The sequence below is a fragment of the Pecten maximus genome, chromosome 16, assembly GCF_902652985.1.
Source record: "Pecten maximus chromosome 16, xPecMax1.1, whole genome shotgun sequence".
Taxonomy (NCBI): domain Eukaryota; kingdom Metazoa; phylum Mollusca; class Bivalvia; order Pectinida; family Pectinidae; genus Pecten; species Pecten maximus.
In genome coordinates, this window is record NC_047030.1 from 20395904 (window position 1) to 20419539 (window position 23636).

The 23636-nt window shown below is 36.5% G+C and overlaps 1 protein-coding gene across 1 annotated transcript; it reads right to left on the reverse strand.

The window, feature by feature from the left end:
• Nucleotides 1-779: 779 nt before the first annotated feature.
• LOC117344690 (cilia- and flagella-associated protein 251-like) lies at nt 780-9207 on the reverse strand. The gene is made up of 4 exons (XM_033907518.1): nt 9121-9207; nt 5130-5187; nt 2119-3114; nt 780-1424 (listed from the first exon to the last, which is right to left on the reverse strand). Exons 1-4 carry the CDS (start codon nt 9205-9207, stop codon nt 1366-1368), a joined length of 1200 nt encoding a protein of 399 aa, XP_033763409.1. The 3' UTR covers nt 780-1365.
• Between the last annotated feature and the right edge of the window lie 14429 nt (nt 9208-23636).

Sequence of the window (23636 nt, forward strand, 5' to 3'; positions counted from 1 at the left end):
TGACCCACATTCGTTTGTAGTTCGAGTATACTCAAATTAATATAAAAATAATACACGTGGGGGGAATTTTCGTGATCAAAAGGGATCCGCGTAATTAGCGTACATTTCCCCCTCGCGTAAATTTCCACGTTTACAGTAACGTAACATACATGTATGTTAAGTTAAAAGAAATGTAAAAAAAAAAAAAAAAAAAAAAAAACCTTGCTGATGGTACGTGGGTACGAACACCAGCCGTACAAATGATGCTTTGGCCTGTAACTTGTATTTTCAGATGGAAATATAATATCTTATTGTTTTCTTGTTTTTAAATCAATGTTTTAAATCTATTAGAAACTATTGAATACTATAATTAACTAAATTATACATTTTATTAGTTAGTATTCCCGATAAATATTTCAAGACAGATTAAAAGATAATTGTACGGTACATATGTTCACGTTGATATGTCCTATAGTTAGATGATTCGAGTTCTGATCACGAAAATTGTTAATATTTATCAATATAGTATTGATCACGGAAAACTCACTATTAAAAAGTATATCTCTGGTTCTAGTAGGGACAAACGAAATCTGTTAATATTTATCAATAGTAAAATGGATTCCTGGGAACTCAATATTAAGAAGCACATCTCCGATTCTAGTAATGTTAAACGAACGTTAATATGCATATGTACGTCCAGAGTAAAATGGATCACGGAGAAATTCTATTTTGATTTTAAAATGATAATATCACGCCTGAAACATTTTATGTTAACATCAATTAAAAAATAAATAAACTCATTTTGTGTTTTTCACTTGCTTTTATAATATTTCTGCAATGGTATTTAGCAGACAGTTATGATGAATAGGTATGACTCTAGGAAGGGAGATAACTCGCGAGTCATTGCTGATTTGCGACCACCAGAATTTGCTCGAGGTCGGGATTGACCGCTTCTTTCCTTCAATTGGATGCTAGTTCATTTAGAAGGATTTTCTTCTCTTTCGTCAAAGCTTTTCATAAGTCAGCAGCCTTCTGTATGTTTTACCGCGGCGATATATGCCTTGCTTAACTTTAAATTGAATATTGTGATATTTATCACCGACTGAGAATTCTTTAAAACATTATGGTCACAAGTTCCTACTGGACTCAGAATTACGTCAGCAGCGAATTTCTCTCAAATTCATTTTATCAGAAGTAGTACTTATGATTTTTGTCAGAATCAAGTAAGAAGCGAAAGCGCTGTTCTGAACAATCAGCTAATGACGCAGATATATACGGCTATAATTATGGACGGTGTGATAACAGGAGTCATCGTTCTATGGTTGACAAAGCGGTCATCAGATTCAACTAGGATTCGGGGTAGACGTCGTCAATGAGGCTGATTCATCATAAGGACTTCTTTTTCTCCAGCTGTTTAAGAATTCTGATGAGCAGCCTCTTCGTTTCTGAAATGCATGAAAAAATGTGTGAAGTAAAATGGGCAAATACAGGCAAATATACGTGAATTAGGACGCATACGTGAATTAGATGATATGCAGATATTCGTGAATAAGGAAATATGTTGAGGATTCAATGATAAGATACTATGTAGAGAATTCGTGAATTAGGAAAAATGTTGAGAATTCGATGATAATATACCATGTAGATAATTCATGAGTTAGGTAATGAGTAGAGAATTCGTGAATTAGGAAAAATGTTGAGAATTCGATAATAATATACCATGTAGATAATTCATGAGTTAGGTAATAAGTAGATAATTCATGAGTTAGGTAATAAGTAGATAATTCATGAGTTAGGTAATGAGTAGAGAATTCGTGAATTAGATCATGTGTAGAGGATGTGTGAAATATATAATATGTAGTGAAAATAGGTGGATATAGAGAATATAGGTTTATGTAGTGTGGTGACTAAGTTTTTATCAAGGTTTCTCTTCGGTTTTATATAATAATAGTAATAATTATTTTACTGATATCCGTATAATACATGTACATTGAAACTTGATATATACCCCAGCACATTTGCAATGCTTTACTAAAAAGATCGTTTATACCTATAATTAATGTGTTCAAAAACTACTTGCACGAAAAGGGGTCCATTAACTCCTTTTCCTCTAAATGAACATGACACGATGATAATCACCTTCCTCATCGCCTTCTTCCTCATCTTCCTCCTCCTTTCCTTCCTCCTCGCTTTCCTCCTTGCCTTCATTCTCATTCTCATTTTCGTTCTCACCTTCCTCCTTGCCTTCCTCTTCATCGCCTTCTTCCTCCTCGCCTTCCTCCTCGCTTTCTTCCTCCTCGCTTTCCTCCTCGTCTTCCTCCTCGTTTTCCTCCTTTCCTTCCTCCTCACTTTCCTCCTCGTCTTCCTCCTCCTTTCCTTCCTCCTCGCTTTCCTCCTTGCCTTCATTCTCATTCTCATTTTCGTTCTCACCTTCCTCCTTGCCTTCCTCTTCATCGCCTTCTTCCTCCTCGCCTTCCTCCTCGCTTTCTTCCTCCTCGCTTTCCTCCTCGTCTTCCTCCTCGTTTTCCTCCTTTCCGTCCTCCTCACTTTCCTCCTCGTCTTCCTCCTCCTTTCCTTCCTCCTCGCTTTCCTCCTTGCCTTCATTCTCATTCTCATTTTCGTTCTCACCTTCCTCCTTGCCTTCCTCTTCATCGCCTTCTTCCTCCTCGCCTTCCTCCTCGCTTTCTTCCTCCTCGCTTTCCTCCTCGTCTTCCTCCTCGTTTTCCTCCTTTCCTTCCTCCTCACTTTCCTCCTCGTCTTCCTCCCCCTTTCCTTCCTCCTCACTTTCCTCCTCGCCTTCCTGCTCGCTTTCTTTCTCCTCGTCTTCCTCCTCGTCGTCATCTTCATTGCCGTCTTCTTCCTCTTCTTCTTCCTTATCGCTATCCTCCTCGCTTTCGCTTTCTTGCTTCTCGCCCTCTTTCTCCTCCTCCTCGGCTTCCTCATCGCCTTCCTCATCGCTTTCCTCATCGCCTTCCTCCTCCTTTCCTTCCTCCTCGCTTTCCTCCTTCTCGCCTTCATTCTCATTCTCCTCGGTTTCCTTTTCACCTTCCTCCTCGGCTTCTTCCTCCTCGCCTTCTTTCACATCTCCGTCCTCATTGTTAACCTCCTCTCCGACTTCGTCCTTTCTCAATGACACTGAAAGAAGAACTTAATCAATTTAATACGATTTAATATGAAATGTTTTGGATGCATGATAAAAGCCTCTATGTTCATATTATATACAGGATATAACTTCATACTATTTCTGATAACGATTACAGTTATTTTACCAAAGCTCATCTGATAGCATTTCAAATTACTTACATGTAACTGTGACGGCATTATTACTATTTTCATTCTATCAGTGTCCTTTTGGCCAAGTGCCATGTTACAGCAAATCACAACCAGAGCTGTTTTCTTTACATTCGAAGTAGTATTTACTTTTTATACTAGTTAATGCACTAGTATCTACCGTGAATTGTCAGATTCAAATGTTTATTGTTTTATTATATATCTACCCGGTATTATCAGATGTTCATTGTTTTGTTATATATCTACCCGGTATTGTCAGGTGTGTATATCAGATGTTCATTGTTTTGTTATATATCTACCCGGTATTGTCAGGTGTGTATATCAGATGTTCATTGTTTTGTTATATATCTACCCGGTATTGTCAGGTGTGTAATTCAGATGTTCATTGTTTTGTTATATATCTACCCGGTATTGTCAGGTGTGTATATCAGATGTTCATTGTTTTGTTATATATCTACCCGGTATTGTCAGGTGTGTATATCAGATGTTCATTGTTTTGTTATATATCTACCCGGTATTGTCAGGTGTGTATATCAGATGTTCATTGTTTTGTTATATATCTACCCGGTATTGTCAGGTTTGTAATTCAGATGTTCAATTGTTTTATTATATATCTACCCGGTATTGTCAGGTGTGTATATCAGATGTTCAATTGTTTTGTTATATATCTACCCGGTATTGTCAGGTGTGTATATCAGATGTTCATTGTTTTGTTATATATCTACCCGGTATTGTCAGGTGTGTATATCAGATGTTCATTGTTTTGTTATATATCTACCCGGTATTGTCAGGTGTGTATATCAGATGTTCATTGTTTTGTTATATATCTACCCGGTATTGTCAGGTTTGTAATTCAGATGTTCATTGTTTTATTATATATCTACCCGGTATTGTCAGGTGTGTATATCAGATGTTCAATGTTTTATTATATATCTACCCGGTATTGTCAGGTGTGTATATCAGATGTTCATTGTTTTGTTATATATCTACCCGGTATTGTCAGGTGTGTATATCAGATGTTCATTGTTTTGTTATATATCTACCCGGTATTGTCAGGTGTGTATATCAGATGTTCATTGTTTTGTTATATATCTACCCGGTATTGACCGGTGTGTATATCAGATGTTCATTGTTTTGTTATATATCTACCCGGTATTGTCAGGTGTGTATATCAGATGTTCATTGTTTTGTTATATATCTACCCGGTATTGTCAGGTGTGTATATCAGATGTTCATTGTTTTGTTATATATCTACCCGGTATTGTCAGGTGTGTATATCAGATGTTCAATGTTTTGTTATATATCTACCCGGTATTGTTAGGTGTGTATATCAGATGTTCATTGTTTTGTTATATATCTACCCGGTATTGTCAGGTGTGTATATCAGATGTTCATTGTTTTGTTATATATCTACCCGGTATTGTCAGATGTGTATATCAGATGTTCATTGTTTTGTTATATATCTACCCGGTATTGTCAGGTGTGTATATCAGATGTTCATTGTTTTGTTATATATCTACCCGGTATTGTCAGGAACAGGAAATGGTTTGTTGTATGTCTTGTTGGTAATCTCTTTAATCTCGATTCGGAAGAATTTAGAATATCTATGCTTTTTATTATCATTATTGTTATCAAACGTATTCATTGTTTTAGACATGAAGAAATAAACCTTACAATGTTAAATTTTTATTATATTTTTGTGATTAGAAATTCCTACTAGTTTTAGTGGTCTAAATGTTATATTGACGTTCAAATTAGCTATAATAATTATGTCTTCCTGATATAGCTTTGACTGTTGTATGACCCATTATCCAATTCGTTTTTTCCCTAATTATTTATGTCGAACATTTGATACTTACATGCTCTTTTCAGATCTTCAGTCAGCGTTTGAATGTCCTTTTGAATACTTTTCGATAGCTGAAAAGAGAACAACGGTATATTACTATCAATATAGCTATTTATCTATATATATATCTGATCTGTTAGATCAGAAGAAGGTTGAGCTCACTCGTACTTTAAACTTTCTTCCTAACAATCTCTCAAACCATACTCGTATAAATGGTTATTATATTATACGGCTATATTGTATCTGTATAACTTTTCTTTGTCTAAAACACTGCCGCATAAGGTGTTCCTTCATGAAAACGGTTTCTCGTATAAAAACTTCACTCTAACTAAATGATCACTGGTGCATCTTTTGTTTCTAAACACCACTCTAAGGGAGGTGGGGGATTAAATTCCGTTTTCTCCAAGAGTGAGATAATTTGGGTCCGTCAGAACCAGATATTAACCTCGCATTAGTCATTCGTTCCAGAGTTTTGCATATGTACATTGTGTAGCTTGTAAGTGAAATAGGACGATAGTTGCTTGGGTCAGTTGCCTTCCCCCAAGGTTTCGGGATAGAAATGACGATAGCTTTCTTCCACGATTCTGGCACTTTGCTGGATGAGTGTATAGAATTTGATATGTTCAAAATGCGGATCAAACTTGTTTCTGGTAAATGTCTTAGAAATTGGTATAGGATGCAGTCATGAACGTGTAGTCAGGATCTGGTGAGGTGTTGTGTGATTTATGTATTTAAGTATTTTAATTAAGAAAAAGAAAATGGTTTGTTGTAAACTAGTAGATTTAAGTTAAGCATTTTTGTTTCTCTTCGCTTCTTGACAGATTGAAATTAAAAAAAAAAAAAAAAACGAAATAAAAATATGAAAAATATGGATATGAGCTTTTTTTCCTGGGATGGATTGATAAACTGTACCTCAATACAATGTAGTATATAATCAGATCGTACAGGTAAGGTAAAACGAACTTAACAGAGAGTGTTATAGAAATAACAATGGAAATGAGCTGGGGTAAATTTCTGACACGCCACGCTGGAAATATCAATTTCAAGTCATAGTGATTAATAGTTCGGTAAAATTCATTATAGTACACCAACTGTATTCAACAATAATGGAATAAGGAATTCTTACCTAAGTTGAATTGTATTTTGAAACTGAAAATTCCTTTTTTGTTTCTCGGGCGAATTATTGAAACAAAATCGCGAATATATAATCGCCAGGAATTAAAATAAGCAAAGAATTAATCGATGATACAAGGTCATAGCCAAATCGTAAACTAATTGTGTTGCAGAAATCGTATCCACATTATTTACTAAGACCTTTAATAACGAAAAAGGAAAATATGACCAGGTGTTCCGTTGGGACAAGCGTCGTCTGCTTCGTCTATTTCCATTGGAAACAGATTTCAGGCTATAATTTATTCTAATAAACTTTAACACTGAATAAAATACGTAATATTCTGAAATTTTGTATATATGAATGGAAGTTTCAAAGTCTCTAGACCTGTTTTTACAGCTTATATGGAAACCAACTAGATTGTATTCTCATCTATCGATGTAGGTTTTAAAAATAACTAATCTTGCTAAAACTATAAAACACCGTATCATATAGCATAAAAAGTATGTTATACGTCTGCACGGCGGTGGTCAAATGCCATAATGGCAGTGGACATATTTTCACTTATAGTGCAAACTATGATAACGTATCAGCCATAACTGGTTAATAAGATACCAATTTAATGTCTACTTGTCGTTTAAAAGAAAGCTTATACAACTTTATTTTTAAAAAGTCTCCATATCCGGGAAGAACTTATTACAACTAGCTGCAACACTTAAGAAAACAAAGTCATTTTTGACATTTATATTGTTTCGCTGTGTAATACAATAACCAGTTATATTTAAAATAAATATCAGACTGACTGATTGAGGGATGAACAGAACAGAACATTTAAGCGATAATATGAATGATTTTTATACGTTAATTAACCAAAAATACAAATGATGGACTACACTCATTATAAACAAAAGTGACGTAACAAATGATGATGTTAATCTTATTGGGGGCAAAAACAATGACATTTTAGCCAATATAGATACCTGTTTCAAGCAATATTTCAGTATATTCTAATACTTTCAAATGCCGAAAGTATTGATTTAGATAACCTGCAATAGATAAGATATTATCATACTATGGTGTATAATGACGCTCGGTGAAGCAAAAAATCGCCTTACACTTCCGAAACATCTGGTCTGAAATTTTTCCGAGAGCTTTTCCTTCATATTAGCAATTTGTGTGACCTCCATATACTTGAAGGCGACAGTCGTAAAACAGGCGATAAATAGTGATAAAAATCTAATATGTTACCGGAGAAGATATTACTCATGAATATCCTATGTATCACGTGGTCTGTTTCACGCTCTGATCTTCTACCCGACAAGAATATATTGTTGAATAATCATCGCCAGTCGCCGGTATTTTATCTAAATTTGGTGACTTGATATACAAGGCTACTGTTTAAACTTCATCAACTGGAAACTGTTGTAGCGAGAGTCCCGAGTTGAAAGCCAAATGGACGCGACGTGTACAAAAGCACTCCGTTTTTATAAAATTATCTAATTGTCTCCTTTCTCGACTCTTTTTCTGCTCCCATAACATGTAAGGCATTACAAGAATGTGTGTTAACTATAGCACGTAGATAGATATACCCTTCTGCTAGGTACATTTCCACTCTTGCTTTATGCTTCTGACTAGGTTTAACGTCGGGAATGACACATTATAACTATGGTATGTTATTAAAATTTTGCAAATACTTTACGCCTTGGTGACTTTTCTTTAAACTATAAAAGTAGATTAAACTAATTTTTTATTGTAAATTCATATAGCCAACAAATAAGTGGAAAGTATTATGTAATAGAAATTTGACCATGGGAGACAGCAAGCTGCATATACTTGTTATACCTATCTCGATATCTAGAGGGATATTTTATACAAAGAGAGGCCTACAGTTACAAAGTCATTTCCAATGTATCATAGAAGAGCTAAATTCTAGACCACTAAAGAGAAGCTGTCATACTTTTATAACAAATCATGTACGATATACAGTTTGTATGCTTATCTTACATCGGGTTGTATTTCGTTAGATATTGTAAAACTAACCCCCAAATGTGAAAGGAACATTAGCTAAACACCAACGGGTGGTGTTTTACGTTTCGTGGTCGCTAGATACAAGCGGTAATTTAATGATTGTTTGTAACATTATTCCAGGTTTTATATTCCCCTCTCGGGAGGGGTTCGAGTTGTTAATGCTTAGATATCTGCAACACTCTTTGTTTTCAAAGTAATATCTTGGTATACTATATGTGGAGACAAAGCAGGTCATGTTGCATTTTTCTTGAGACGAACTCAATTCGTTACACCTTGAGGATGACAAAGTGTGCTGCAGTCCTAATATTTCTTTGACCAGTAAACCTAACCGCTATACCTATACGTAACCTTCCATTAACCTTTCAATAACCTGACGATAACACGGCAATGTCAATGAATGCTAATAATTTCTAACCTAACAATTTCTTGTTTATAACTTACTGACATCTATGTGTTAATGAAACTGTTAAAAATTTGTCGATAGCCTGCCAGTACAAGGTAAGTTAATTGTTTGTCATTTAACATTCAGTCAACCTGTAATACATCCGTAAAACCCTTGACATTCATTGACAGAAGTATGTGTACACTGGACTCATTATTTAATCAATCATAATTCAATAGATATTTCGAAAAGAAAATGTCATTCAAAGTGCAAATGGTTAATGATACTTCATTATGATCCATGTCTAGATTTCTTCCAATTTAGCAGCTGAAACTTGTATTATTTGATAGCCTTACTGAACATTCCGGCTAGAGTTACAATTGAAATAGAATCACTGGCCGGTATCGGGGTCCGGTAAACCTCTATATTGGTATTACATTTGACTCTCACAGAGAGTTTGGTAAACTGGCGGTTTATACTCACTGAAACTGTCCTCTTTTTGGCTGGGGCCGCTGTCACACTGACGAACAGTGCCATAGCAAGGCAAAGGACCAGCGTGTTTTTCATCATCTTGTGGTCACAACTTTCGGTACAGATAGTGGCAGTGTCCTGGGAAGATTCTTCTTACGTCAGGGTCGAAATTTAATAGTGTTCGGCGTAGATTGTGGCAAAATCGGCTCAGTCTGAATCAAGGTAGCTACTCCCATCTTAAATAAACTTCGACACGCCCCATTTTAAATATTCTATCGAGAGCGCTCTCATCAGCCAATGGAATACAGAGATGAACTGGTGGTTGGAAAAAAATAATATTTAAATTTCGAAAAGGAAAACGAAATATAAAAAACTACAATGTAGTACTTCAGTAGAGTTTTACTGATAAAGAGTACGTTAAGGACATACCGTATAACAATCAAACCATTGTGTGGGTATGATAATTCACTGTCTGGGTTGATACGACCCAAATTTTACCTCCTGTTATATATCACACACTAACGATTTTGTACAGTCGGTTGACTATAATTAAACTACTTGTGTAAGCAATAAATGTAAAATATCTCAAAGTTAGGATCCTGGAAAAACAAGTTTAAGATGATTTGGACAAATAAATGAAATTAATGTCTCGTAGAACGTACAGCTGACTTATAACGTCACTACGTAGAACCCGGTGGTCCACGCTTTATCATAACACCTTTTTCAGAAAAGCATCTCCATTTCCATAAATTTTACCTAATATCCTGGGTTCACTACTACACTTTAACATATATCCTGTTTTCCCTACTACACTTTAACATAGATCCTGTTTTCCCTACTACACTTTAACATAGATCCTGTTTTCCCTACTACACTTTAACATATATCCTGTTTTCCACTACTATACACTTTAACATATATCCTGATGTCCACTACTATAATTCCCTACTACACTTAATTATATATTCTGTGTTCCCTACTATAATTCATCAAAAATCCTTGTTTTCCCTACTACACTTTAACATAGATCCTGATCTCCCCAAATCTTCAGCATAACTATTACCTTCCCCCAACGTTTTCACGTATAATCTGATTCCCCTTCATCAATCGTTGTCTCACGCTTTAACACAATGGTCCCCCTAATACAGACGATGCCCCCCCCCCCCCCCCCCCCCCAATATTTAAACAGACGATGGTTCCCCAAAGATTTAAGAAAGAAGATGGTCCCCCCAAGATTTAACGCAGACGATGCCCCCCCCCCCCCCCCAAGTTTTAACACAGACGATCCCCCCCCCCCCCCCAAGATTTAACACAGACGATGCCCCCCCCCCCAATATTTAAACAGACGATGGTTCCCCAAAGATTTAAGAAAGAAGATGGTCCCCCCAAGATTTAACGCAGACGATGCCCCCCCCCCCCCCCCCCAAGTTTTAACACAGACGATCCCCCCCCCAAGATTTAACACAGACGATGCCCCCCCCCCCCCCCCCCAATATTTAAACAGACGATGGTTCCCCAAAGATTTAAGAAAGAAGATGGTCCCCCCAAGATTTAACGCAGACGATGCCCCCCCCCCCAAGTTTTAACACAGACGATCCCCCCCCCAAAGTTTTAACACAGACGATCCCCCCCCCCAAGATTTAACACAGGCGAAGGCTCCCCCGACGATTTACCCCAGACGATGATTTCCCCACGATTTAACAATCATACATTGTAGAGCAGGGTTGCTTTCACTCTTTTACGTAACTCATGATCTTCCATTACGTTTAAACATAAAAACCTGGTTACCCTCATAAAATTATATTCCATGCAGACATTTAACTTAGAAGAATACACACTCCGCTTTGGGAACTACCCGTGAAGCGATGTGAGTCTGCTTTTCATAAAACAAAAAAAAAACTTACTAAATTATGAAAATGACAAAACTTGAATTTGAATAATACCGAATAATCACATTCAGAACCTTTAACCTCTAAGATATATATCTCAATAAAGATTGCATTCATTTCTACATAAATGAAATTGCATATGATACAATCATTACAAAATTGCGAGTATGTGTTGTGAACCGAATATAAACGAATGTGAGGGACAGAATCCAGTCTAGTCGGCTATTTGAATCTGGCATGAAATTGAATAAACAAATTAGGTTTACAAAGCAACAAAATTGGGTAAGATATGGAATTTTTGTTTCTTTTCACTTAAATAACAACTTGTTAACTTAATCACGTTTTACGTTAAATCATTAATAAGGTGTACGATAGACAAATGGATATGCGGTTTATGGCAATACACCCGTGTATGTGTATGTTGTGTGTTACGTAGTGCAAACGGTGAAGCGGTTTACTGTGTATGACCGGAGTACACTCGGTGAAGCGGTTTACTCTGTATAACCGGAGTACACTCGGTGAAGGGTTAATTTACACTGTATGACCGGAGTACACTCGGTGAAGCGGTTTACTCTGTATAGCCGGAGTACACTCGGTGAAGCGGTTTACTCTGTATAACCGGAGTACACTCGGTGAAGCGGTTTACTCTGTATAATCGGAGTACACTCGGTGAAGCGGTTTACTCTGTATAACCGGAGTACACTCGGTGAAGCGGTTTACTCTGTATAACTGGAGTACACTCGGTGAAGCGGTTTACTCTGAATGACCGGAGTACACTCGGTGAAGGGTTAATTTACACTGTATGATCGGAGTACACTCGGTGAAGCGGTTTACTCTGTATAGCCGGAGTACACTCGGTGAAGCGGTTTACTCTGTATAACCGGAGTACACTCGGTGAAGCGGTTTACTCTGTATAACCGGAGTAACTCGGTGAAGCGGTTTACTCTGTATAACCGGAGTAACTCTGTGAAGTGGTTTACTCTGTATAACCGGAGTACACTCGGTGAAGCGGTTTACTCTGAATGACCGGAGTAACTCTGTGAAGTGGTTTACTCTGTATGACCGGAGTACACTCGGTGAAGCGGTTTACTCTGTATAACCGGAGTAACTCTGTGAAGCGGTTTACTCTGTATGACCGGAGTACACTCGGTGAAGCGGTTTACTCTGTATAACCGGAGTACACTCGGTGAAGCGGTTTAATCTGTATGACCGGAGTACACTCGGTGAAGCGGTTTACTCTGTATAACCGGAGTAACTCGGTGAAGCGGTTTACTCTGTATAACCGGAGTAACTCGGTGAAGTGGCTTAATCTTTATAACCGGAGTAACTCGGTGAAACGGTTTACTCTGTATAACCGGAGTACACTCGGTGAAGTGGCTTAATCTTTATAACCGGAGTAACTCGGTGAAACGGTTTACTCTGTATAACCGGAGTACACTCGGTGAAGCGGTTTACTCTGTATAACCGGAGTAACTCGGTGAAGCGGTTTACTCTGTATGACCGGAGTAACTCGGTGAAGCGGTTTAATCTTTATAACCGGAGTACACTCGGTGAAGCGGTTTACTCTATATAACCGGAGTACACTCGGTGAAGCGGTTTACTCTGTATGATCGGGGTAACTCGGTGAAGCGGTTTAATCTGTATAACCGGAGTAACTCGGTGAAGCGGTTTACTCTGTATGACCGGAGTACACTCGGTGAACTGGTTTACTCTGTATAACTGGAGTACACTCGGTGAAGCGGTTTACTCTGTATGACCGGGGTAACTCGGTGAAGCGGTTTAATCTGTATAACCGGAGTAACTCGGTGAACTGGTTTACTCTGTATATAACCGGAGTAAGTCGGTGAAGCGGTTTACTCTGTATAACCGGAGTACACTCGGTGAAGCGGTTTACTCCTGGTTATATTTTCCTTCTTCGTTATTAAAGGTCTTAGCGGAAAATGCGGTCACGATTTCTGCAACACAATTAATTCACGATTTGGCTATGAAATTGTATCATAGATTAAACTTTGCTTATTTTAATTCCTGGCGATTTTTTTTTCGGGATTTTGTTTTAATAAATCGCTCGAGAAACATTTGGTTTGTTTGGTTTGTTTTTGTTTAACGTCCTATTAACAGCCAGGGTCATTTAAGGACGTGCCAGGTTTGGAGGTGGAGGAAAGCCGGAGTACCCGGAGAAAAACCACCGGCCTACGGTCAGTACCTGGCAACTGCCCCACGTAGGTTTCGCACTCGCAACCAAGAGGTGGAGGGCTAGTGATAATGTGTCGGGACACCTTAACCACTCTGCCACAATCCTAAATCAAGTCTATTAAGATATTATTTTCAATGTTCCGTTTTAGTTCATATTTCATGATTGATTGAGAAGAAGCATAATATTATGAACATAAGTCTAGGTGTTCCGGGAGGGTAGGCGTCTTCAACATCATCGACGCCACCTGCCGCTCACAAATATACAAATAAATGTTGGTCGAGTCGCAGTCGCAAACCAATAACTATTGTGGTGACAACAGAACCAATAGGCATATCAACATACATGGAACACGTCTGACTTCAAATGCCAAACAAGGAAATATAAATGTTTCCAAACGACATCATGCTATCAACTATAAAACTAGCCCTTGGTCTTCATCAATCTTCGTCTCTCGGAATCTTGTGTTCTTAATTTCTCCGTCAGTATTCAGCTTCTGTTACGGAAATCGTGATAATGAGACCAAATTCCTGAATATCGAATCAGCTGGGACATTTAAACACCGTATTTAGGGGAAGCGGGGATGCTACTATTTAGAAATGGAAAATTTACAATTGGGAAATTGAAACCGTCACGTTTATCAAACAGCTCAGTTGTAAGCTGCTGGTTACGTAGTAACTAAAGATCGAGGTAAGCAGCTGTCGTTGAAGAGTCTGTAGTGACCTTGGTTTTAAGTTAGTATATCCAATTTGCATGGTCACTGGTCACTTAAGGTAATGTTTTATTTAAAGATATCACATCATTGATATATATATATATGTTAAGTTAACGGACTTTCACGGTCGCATTAACATTAACATTAAAAAACAACAACATATTCCTCCATCAGATACGTGATTTTCTCCATCACACGTGAGGTCATCTACATAATACGCACATTTGTAGTGCTTGTATGATAATTATACTAGCAGTAGTCAAATGTATAACCGGCCGACTTCAGTTACAACATACAAACGGGTACATGAGCTCTCCCTCCTGTCGTCACCATACAGAATATAAAATGCGCTGTAATGCTGTAACGACATCTAATCACGTGACCAGTATTGTAATGACACAAATCTTAATGGGACAAATCGCTATTCCAAAAACTTCACTAACCGATAGAGAGTGATAAGAGAGATTTTAAAATGAGATAATTGTACAACATTTCGTTAAAACGTAATAAAAAGGGGGGTTAAACATATTTCATTGCGTCTTAAACTCAAGCAATATGATTGGGCAGAAGTTATGGCAACTTACGAAAGCCCTCTCCTCCACAATTTAATTTAAAAATGTGACTGCAACAATAGACATATATGTACAACTTTATACAATAAAACGAATTTGGACCATCAAGATAGTTAAAGAAGAAACAGGTTGAAAGTGCAGGTAAATGGCAACATTATCATAAAGCAATTCCTAATGTTTACAATAAAGCATTGTTAGCAATGTACAATATATCTACATATCTGCCTGACACATACTAGCTACACACTCCAGTTACTTCCTCTGTTTACATTTGCCCATGTAAATGCCATGCCTAATCATCTTACTCTAATGCACACTCGCGCTCCTTCTACGTATCCTTTCATTGTACCAGGCAAAAAAGTATATAGTTTATAGCATTTATGACTCGATGTTTCAGAAAAGGTTGTGATAGGATTTGGTAGGTTTTATAGAAATACAGGTGATAAAAGGATAGGATATATAATAACCTCACCTGTTCTCCAGGACTAGATCTAACATATACCACTTGCACGAATAAATATTTGGACAATTTCAAAAAAAAGTTGTTGTTTTTTTCTAATGTTAGATCAACACTTCCATGCAAAATCGTATCAAGATTTAATGGTTGTTACGGGCGCATCTTGATAAAATATTATTTCTGATATAATATAATAAAGTAGACATTCCAGCAAAAACTGAATTTTCACAGGGATAACTACAATGTACATGCACACAAAGGCGAATCAGTTAGATTAACATAACAAAGATAAGTATTCAAGCACTATAGTTAACCTAGTAGAATTTTAAGATGACGTGGTTTGTGTTAAATAAGAGCGAGTGATTCTTGTGGTGTTTATGTTAATATTTTATTTTTATTTTCAGAGTTGGCTTGTTCCTGACGGTTTCCGAGAGGCGATTTCAGAGTCTGGTGGTTGTTGGTATAAAAGATGATCTATTACTTAAAAGGGAATAATTTGGAATAATGTAAATGCTATTTTCACATTCTCACAAAGTATGGGTTTCTATCTCCGACTAAAACCAGGTTATGATATATACAGGTATGAAGGTGTCAGTTTGTCAGGCAATTTGTAGAATAAGTACAGTTTTCTCCTGACCCGTCTACTTACTAAAGTTTCCCATCCTGTTTCTAAATACAAAGATTGTTTACTGGCATAACTAGACAGGCCTGATACAACCCTAGCTGCTTCCATAGGATTCTCTACAACTACAAAATTCACAAGCATATTCCAAAATTGGAAGTATAACACATAAATCAATTATAATAAGTACTTTTCTATTTACAATTAATTTTATCTTTGTCAAAGCATTTTCATCTTTGAATGCTGACTGATATAAATTCTCTATATGGTCACCCTTCTTAGCATTAGAGTTTGGAGTTGCACGGAAGTAAAATAGCCTCCTCGGTGAAATATAAAATCATAATCATGTGTTATAGAGACCAACTGATCAATTGTTTTTCCATATACTTTATTGTTAACGTTTTTGAGTATATCATTAAAATTCTTGAATTAAATATGGCAATTATAGTTTATAACAAAAGTTTAGGGTCTCATATAACACTAAATATAAACAACTTGGGTCCTTCAGCGAAATGTATATCAACAGTTACCTATTAGGCTACATATCTATTTTGTAACTGCATAATATACTGGCCAATCAGTGGTTGGCAAACATTTTATCCCTGGCTCAAATTTCTATACACAGGGGATGTTACAAAAGTCTATTTTTTTCAATTGGTTGGTTGTTTCCCTATAGCGGAGATAACTAATACTGTAGTTTTATTGGGATTAAACTTGGTATTATTTTGACAAATCGTCTATTTAAGCATAGCGCGCTTCATGGAATTTGCCTCTGTCCAGTTGAAATTCATATTGACTATGAATGCCAACTGAAAGCCGTTCAATGCTTATATTTACCATCTGCGATTTTTTTATTTGTCGTGCGGTTTTTTTTTTTTTTTTTTTTGAAATTTTCAAATTCAAATTTCAGTTGGCAGTTCATAAGCTGGTGAACTCGCAACTGAATTGGTAGGGTTATATAGTGGCAGTGCCATACAATGGTAAATATAATGCAGTTAAAGCCATAAATAATCACACGTTTAATTTCTATACAAGAAGAGACATACATAATTGATGTTTCGTCTATAAAGAGTCGAGACACTCTTGATTCATCAGCTATATTATTGTTGATTTCTATTAAAATCAACAGGATCCTTACACTGAATTAAGAATGACTTGGCATGAACACCCTGTTTGCTTACTATGAGATAAGTATGTATGTGATTTACAATAACACATTCGAAGACTATGGCTACTACTGAAGGGGCTGCGGTGGCCGAGTGGTTAAGGTGTCCCGACACTTTAATACTACTAACCCCCCTCCCCCACCTCTTGGTTGCGAGTTCGAAACCTACGTGGGGCAGTTGCCAGGTGCTGACCGTAGGCCGGTGGTTTTTCTCCGGTACTCCGCTTTCCTCCACCTTCAAAAATTGCACGTCCTTAAATGACCTTGACTGTTAATAGAACGTTAAGCAAAAACAAACCAAACCTACTACTGATAGTAAAGAAAAAGACCGGTAATAATATAGCAAGTGTTTTACATCTGTTTTAAATCCCAGTATGACTATAGCCTGTTTCAATAAATATCGATATATACATTCTGACAATGAACCTTATGCTTATGCTGCAAAAATATGCTTAATCATCACCTCTATAACAACATCTTTTCTTAACACGTGTTTTAACAGTGTGGGTGTCTATTTTATTACACTTCCTAACTTACTCATGACGTACGACACTGGCCTACACACATCTTAATGTAAATGATATTCCTGCTGCAGCGGAGCCTGAAACATTATCATCACCTCTCATATTAATATTCGTAGATAAAATCTACCCTGGGTGACATTGATAGCCACTCTATATGCAATTCTATTATGTCGAGGAGATAGTAATAAAAACATCTTAAGTCTACGTCTGGGTTTGTGTAAGTTTATTCAATGTCGATCTCTGTGTAATCTTATATAAAGGTGCCGTTAAGAACTCTACAAATTCTACATGAGTTTTCGACCTACGTATTTATTTGCAATGTCATCAACGGTAATCATTGAAAATGTGATGGTTTTTTTATATCTAGATATAGTACAATTTCTCATATAGGTTCAAACATATCTTTCGTTTGTATTTCAAAATAAGCAATATTATCACTTGAAAATATTCAGTGATATTTGCAATATACCTATGAGTTTCTTATTATTGGTGTTATTGATTTATGATATTTCGATTAGAATAAGATCTATTTTTAATTATTAATCAACCGATGTGTATCGGTATAACATTAATTGTATTATAGCTAGCTATACCTGTATTGATTGTCAAATTATAACTGAAGTGCGCATGTAATTGATTATGTTAACGTAATATAATGTGAAATAAAACATTTTCTTATTGTTGCCTAAATTGTTTGAATTTCTTTTGTGGATTTTAAGAACACCAATACCACGATTTGACCTAGATTAACAAGGTGTTTGCCGTTGATGAATCTTCAGTCTCTATGTTTTCTTAGTTTGTCCTCCTTATACCTATATTAGATTTCTTTTGCATGTCGAGATTATATATAAAGTGTCTAACTATTATTTAATATTCATTTAATCAAACTGTACACTTGATTCTTTATCAAAACAATCCATTCACTGACCGGTCGTATTTTATAAATAAATATCTATTGCAATGATAAATAGTCATTCCAGTTTTAACTTTTTTTCTTTTCTTTTTTTTCGCCAATCTCGAGACATATTTTAATTAAAGCAGCAGACGCTAACCCTTTAAGAAAACCTGGTCCAATTTTCCTGGTTCTTTTCATGGATATCAATATAAATCTATATTTTTGTTAGTATTTCGTCCTCGCTTAATCGATTTTGCGGTTTCGTTTTAATATTTGTATTTTTTTCTATAATACCATCAACACAGTTGTAAACATCGTGGCCTAGAAAACATCGTAGATTTATTTTTTTTCAAATATGATCACTAAAACAAGATTATTATAATGACTGTTTTATTGAAGCAATAAATACAGATTTATATACAGCAATAATTCCCATGTGCCAGGCGACATTGATTTTCTTCTCGTTCATATAGCGGAAATATACACATTTACATATAATAATCATTTGTCAGGGTTGGTGTAGACGCTTAACCATCGACAGGTTTTTTTAATCCCCTATTACTAAGCCGTGCGAGAATAACGTATTTTAAACATCACGAAAGTCTTCATGTAAAATAGTAGGTTTTAAATTGGAGTATATTAAGTGTTTATCTCTGTCTTATGTACAAACATTAACTCAACATAACCCGCACAATCAATTAAAACAACATGTTTAAATTTGGGAGTATCAACAATGCTTTTATATATCATATCTACATGTACATTACATGCTGGTATATAACACATATATATAAATTAAAACCATGATTCTCTTTCATACAACATTTCTACATAACCCATTTTTAATGTTAAACATATATTGGCTGTGTTAAGAGTTCCGTGACTTGATTCAAGTATGATTGTGCTAAAGGTTTTCTATGTAAAAATTTCAAACATAAAATATGAAAAATGAGAGTTTTGTCGGAGGGGAAATCAGTAAATGATTTCTTCTAATTTTCTACTGGGTGATAACCATTGCCCCGACCTAATCTTTTAATGTATTAATCCTTGGAATCAATCCGTCTATTTTCTATTTTCTTCCTTTACCTACGGATATAATAAGTAAATCTTACTACAAAGAACATTTAGAAATTGTACAGTAACTGCTTTCGACGAGTGATTTGTTTATTTGGGGGTTTATTTTCCCGTAATAGATCAGGTTATACTCGAAGACGTAACCATTAACTGCTTGGAAGTGTGCTAGAGAATAATACGATATCTTAAAGTTATCTAAACAAAAATATTGACAATAAAGTTTTAGAATATTCTGGGGAAGGGGAGGTGGGTATCAATAGGTTTAGTCCTCTACTTATATTTGTAGACGATCAATTTTCCTCGCCATGCGCTCCACTCGCCTGCTGGTGATTTAATACGGATAAACATCAGACTTCATTGACACTGTTTAACCAATGTGTCGTTTAACCTGGCGACGAAAACTGCTTGGTTTGGAGTATGAAGTAGCTTGTAGAATGGTGTTATCAGTATAAACAGATCAACATTTTCTGGGTAATCATGTTCGGACAAATGGGACTTCGAAGTTTCGTCATGACGCTGCTTATCCTATTTGGTATTGGAACACAGTTTCTTCCTCTACTTTTCCGAGGTAACGAATATATTTCGGATTACAAATCTTCAAAGTAATGGATGCAAGACTTACAAAGCCTTGCTAAAGCTCTATTTTTGTTGGGTGATGGAATGTTCTTTATTCCATCAATTTCCGAAGGTAATGAAAATACTTTTATTTGGTGTGTGTTGGAAACTATTTCTACCATTAAATTTCAAATGCAATGAACTTACTTGATTAAAATGTCAAATGTACTAAATATTACGAGGCCTTGTAAGGAATGCTAGCTGTTGTATACTTTTCAAAATAATGAATATTCTTAAAATATATGTATGTGATATATGATTTATTTCATTTAAATATATAGAATAAGATTCCAATATTGCTTTCAAAATGGAAGATTTTGAATGTTGCTCTCAAAATGGGAGTTGCTCCCATCCAAGACTTCCAATTTTCGAAGCCGTCTTTAAAAGGATCCCTGTTTCCATATTCTTATTGGGTCTCTACCAGCCTCTTAGACAACCTGCAAGTCGAAGTTCAGAACTGACAATGTCTATATATAATGAACATCAGTGTTTACAAAACGAAATTTACGGCATTGTTTCGAAAATAAACATCCTTGCTTTATAGTTCATCGGCCATACCTTGTTTTCGTTTTTCTGAAACAGATGTTATTCGGAGCCACCCAACGATCACGAGAACAGCGTCACACTGGTCACATTTAGCAGAGAAACAACGGTCGCAGTCAGCTGCACGCTCGAGTCCAGGCTCGACAACATTTGCTGCAACATCCACTCCGCAATCACGCATGAATGTAAGTACTTGGGTGTGAATGCATGTTTGAGATCAGCATCAAATCTTCTGTAAATATTGATATATGATGTGTAGGTCGAAAGGGGGGGGGGGGGGGGGGGGGGGAGTGAATAATATCAAAATCCAGTGGTATTTTAAGACTATTTCAAGTTTGTAAAGAACACAGTGCTTACTTTCAAGACCGCTTGTTTTCGAATCAGGCTTATTTTAGCGTATGTCTCCATATTTTACAGAAAATAGCGCTAACGTTCCTAGATTGTATGGCATTTGTTTTCTTGGTTACTATTATAAACTGTTTATACTGCATATATATATATATATACATATATGTATATATAAAATAAAAAGTCAAACACAGATCTGCTGTCTCCCTAGTACTTTCCCGACATCGTGTTTTCCAGAATATATATATGCATTTATATTGAGTTATAAACATATATGTACTTACGTAGCTGCAAAAATTCTTTTTTTTCCAGAATGTCGAGAAATACTACAATTTCAATGGATTACACGTCAAAAGGAAATTAACATTGCACAAAGCATGTGGACAGAAAATGGATGGATATCGACGTTCTACAAAACGTGTAAATGTTTATCGTAATTCTCTGATCGACCAACAACACCATATTGTTTACTGTCGGGTTCAGAAGGCCGGATCTACCTTCCTCACAGGTCTTCTGCGCAGGTTTATCATGGAAAAGAACATGACTGATGGTAAACAGACGGAGCTCAGGACTTTGTTTGATATAAAACACCACGGAGATATAAACTTCCATCCGTCTCTTCTTAATTCCTTCAGATTCATGTTCACCAGAGATCCATACACCCGTCTTTTGTCCGGATATGTAGACAAATTATTCACTGCGAATACACTCTACTGGAAACATATTGGTATTTACATCAAAAACAGAAAGTTAAAACCAGAGGATTCGATATCTAAATGCGGACATGACGTAACATTTCCCGAGTTCATCAAATACGTGATCGAGGCCGAATCTACGGGAAAACACACGGACCGGCACTTCACGCCTGTCTTCAAACACTGCAGACCATGTCAGACATCTTATAACTTTATAGGCAAGATGGAAACATTTAAAGCCGATTCCATGATTCTAATAAATGCTTGGAACAAACAATATGGTCTTAATATATCTTATAGTGATTTTGAGCAGGAAACCGTTTTACATCGGGTCTCTAGACACGTGGGTCGTCTGTATAAGATGAGGAAACAAATCATGAAATGTACATCGTTTTATTCCGTAATGAAACGTGCATGGAGAGATTTTCAAATACGAGGATTCTTATCTAAGCATTCGTCGTTTCCTTTTACAGAAATGGAAGCTGGTTCACTAACGGAATCAAGGTTCGTGAGCGTTTTAGCAGATATCATAATGGACCCATCGATTGATCGAGAGGCTTTAAAACAACAGAAAATGGAGGCCCTTATACAGGCCTACAACCAAGTACCAATGAAGGATCTCATCAGACTCCGGAAAGTGGTCCAGCGAGATTGTGAGCTCTTCGGGTACAGCGACTCGCCGTCTTTCATCTTTGATAGGACAGTCGATAGTAGAAATGGCTATCAGTATTTTGAAATCGGTGATTGAAGAATCTTATTTCATATACATGTGTTTTTGATACTACATAGACTTCTCTTAAACACTTACCGAAATGTCACAAATTTGAGAGTTGAAATATGTATTTATCCCAATAAGGCATGTCATATATTTTACTTCCCCATTTTGCCTCTTCCTGGTCATAAGACCCGTTATAAGAGTTATAAGAGGAAGACCTGGGGAAACAGCTGGCGTGTTCAAATTTTATGATAGCTGAAATCACTGTTTCGGCGTCACTGTTGTTGGACGATTTACCAGCATATACATGGTAATATCCGTCATCTGTAGTCTTGTTTTTTGGAAGCTCAATTGATTTGCTGTGGACTACCTATCACCAAAATATATATGTATATCATTGTGTGTCATTGATAGAGTCACCAAAAATGATATGTTATATTCAGCACCCGTGAAAATATCGATATTCTGTCATTCTGTCATACTCGTGAAATATGTTATATTCAACGGGAAACCATTCAATATCCTCTATATATTTCATTGCGTGTAATTGATTACGTCACCAACATATGCTGTTGATTACATTACCACAACATGTGCATTTAATTATAATGTCATTGATTACGTCACTAAGACATGTATATTGGATCATTTATTACGTCACAACGACATCATTAGTTACGTCACAAACACGTGTATATATCAAATCGTGTGTTGTTTATTACGTAACCACGGCATGTTCAAATTCAATTTTGTGCACAGTTGGGAGCAATTTAAACTTGGTAGTCAAGTACACTAGTGTACATAAGAAAGTTGAACTCGGTTCACTAGATTGTGCACTAAGTTAACCCTATAGTTCGGTGGAGGGCTAGTGATGAAGTGTCGGGGCAGCTTAACCACTCGGCCACCGCGGCCCCTCACAAGCCCCTCATTACATAAAAATGCACAGATGTACTAGTATCATCGGGTCTAGTACAGGTTAAATCTAGTGCGCTAGTATGAACTCCGATGGACTACGATGTGAACCTTAGTTCATTACGACGAGAACTCCAGTTTACTATGATATGAATTCTAGTGCTTTACACTGTGAACTCCAGTGCACTGCGATTAAAACTCCAGCGCACTACGATGTAAACCCTCGTTCATTACGATGCGAATTCCAATGCATTACTATGTGATCTTAAGTGCACTACGATGTGAATTCTAGTGCACTACAGTCTGAACTCCAGTACACTACGTAGTGAAAACCAAGTCTGGGTTGCGAGTTCGAAACCTACTTGGGGCAGTTGCCAGGTACTGACCGTAGGCCGGTGGTTTTTTTCTCCGGGCACTCCGGCTTTTCCAACCTCCAAAACCTGGCACGTTCTTAAATTATCCTGGCTGTTAATAGGACGTTAAACAAAAACAAACCAAAAGTATGTCATGTATGTAGATTAAAAAATGTTGTATACAAATTTGTAACACCAATATTTCAAACAAGTCTTACCAAGAAGTAAATAGATATATAAATA

Excerpts from the sequence above, each read along its gene's own strand:
- LOC117344690 (XM_033907518.1), bottom strand. The coding sequence starts at position 9,207 with ATGATGAAAAACACGCTGGTCCTTTGCCTTGCTATGGCACTGTTCGTC. Across the intron at positions 5,188-9,120 it reads CCAAAAAGAGGACAGTTTCA|CTATCGAAAAGTATTCAAAA; the intron begins GTGAGTATAAAC and ends TTCTCTTTTCAG. Across the intron at positions 1,425-2,118 it reads GGAAGAAGGCGATGAGGAAG|AAACGAAGAGGCTGCTCATC; the intron begins GTGATTATCATC and ends CATGCATTTCAG.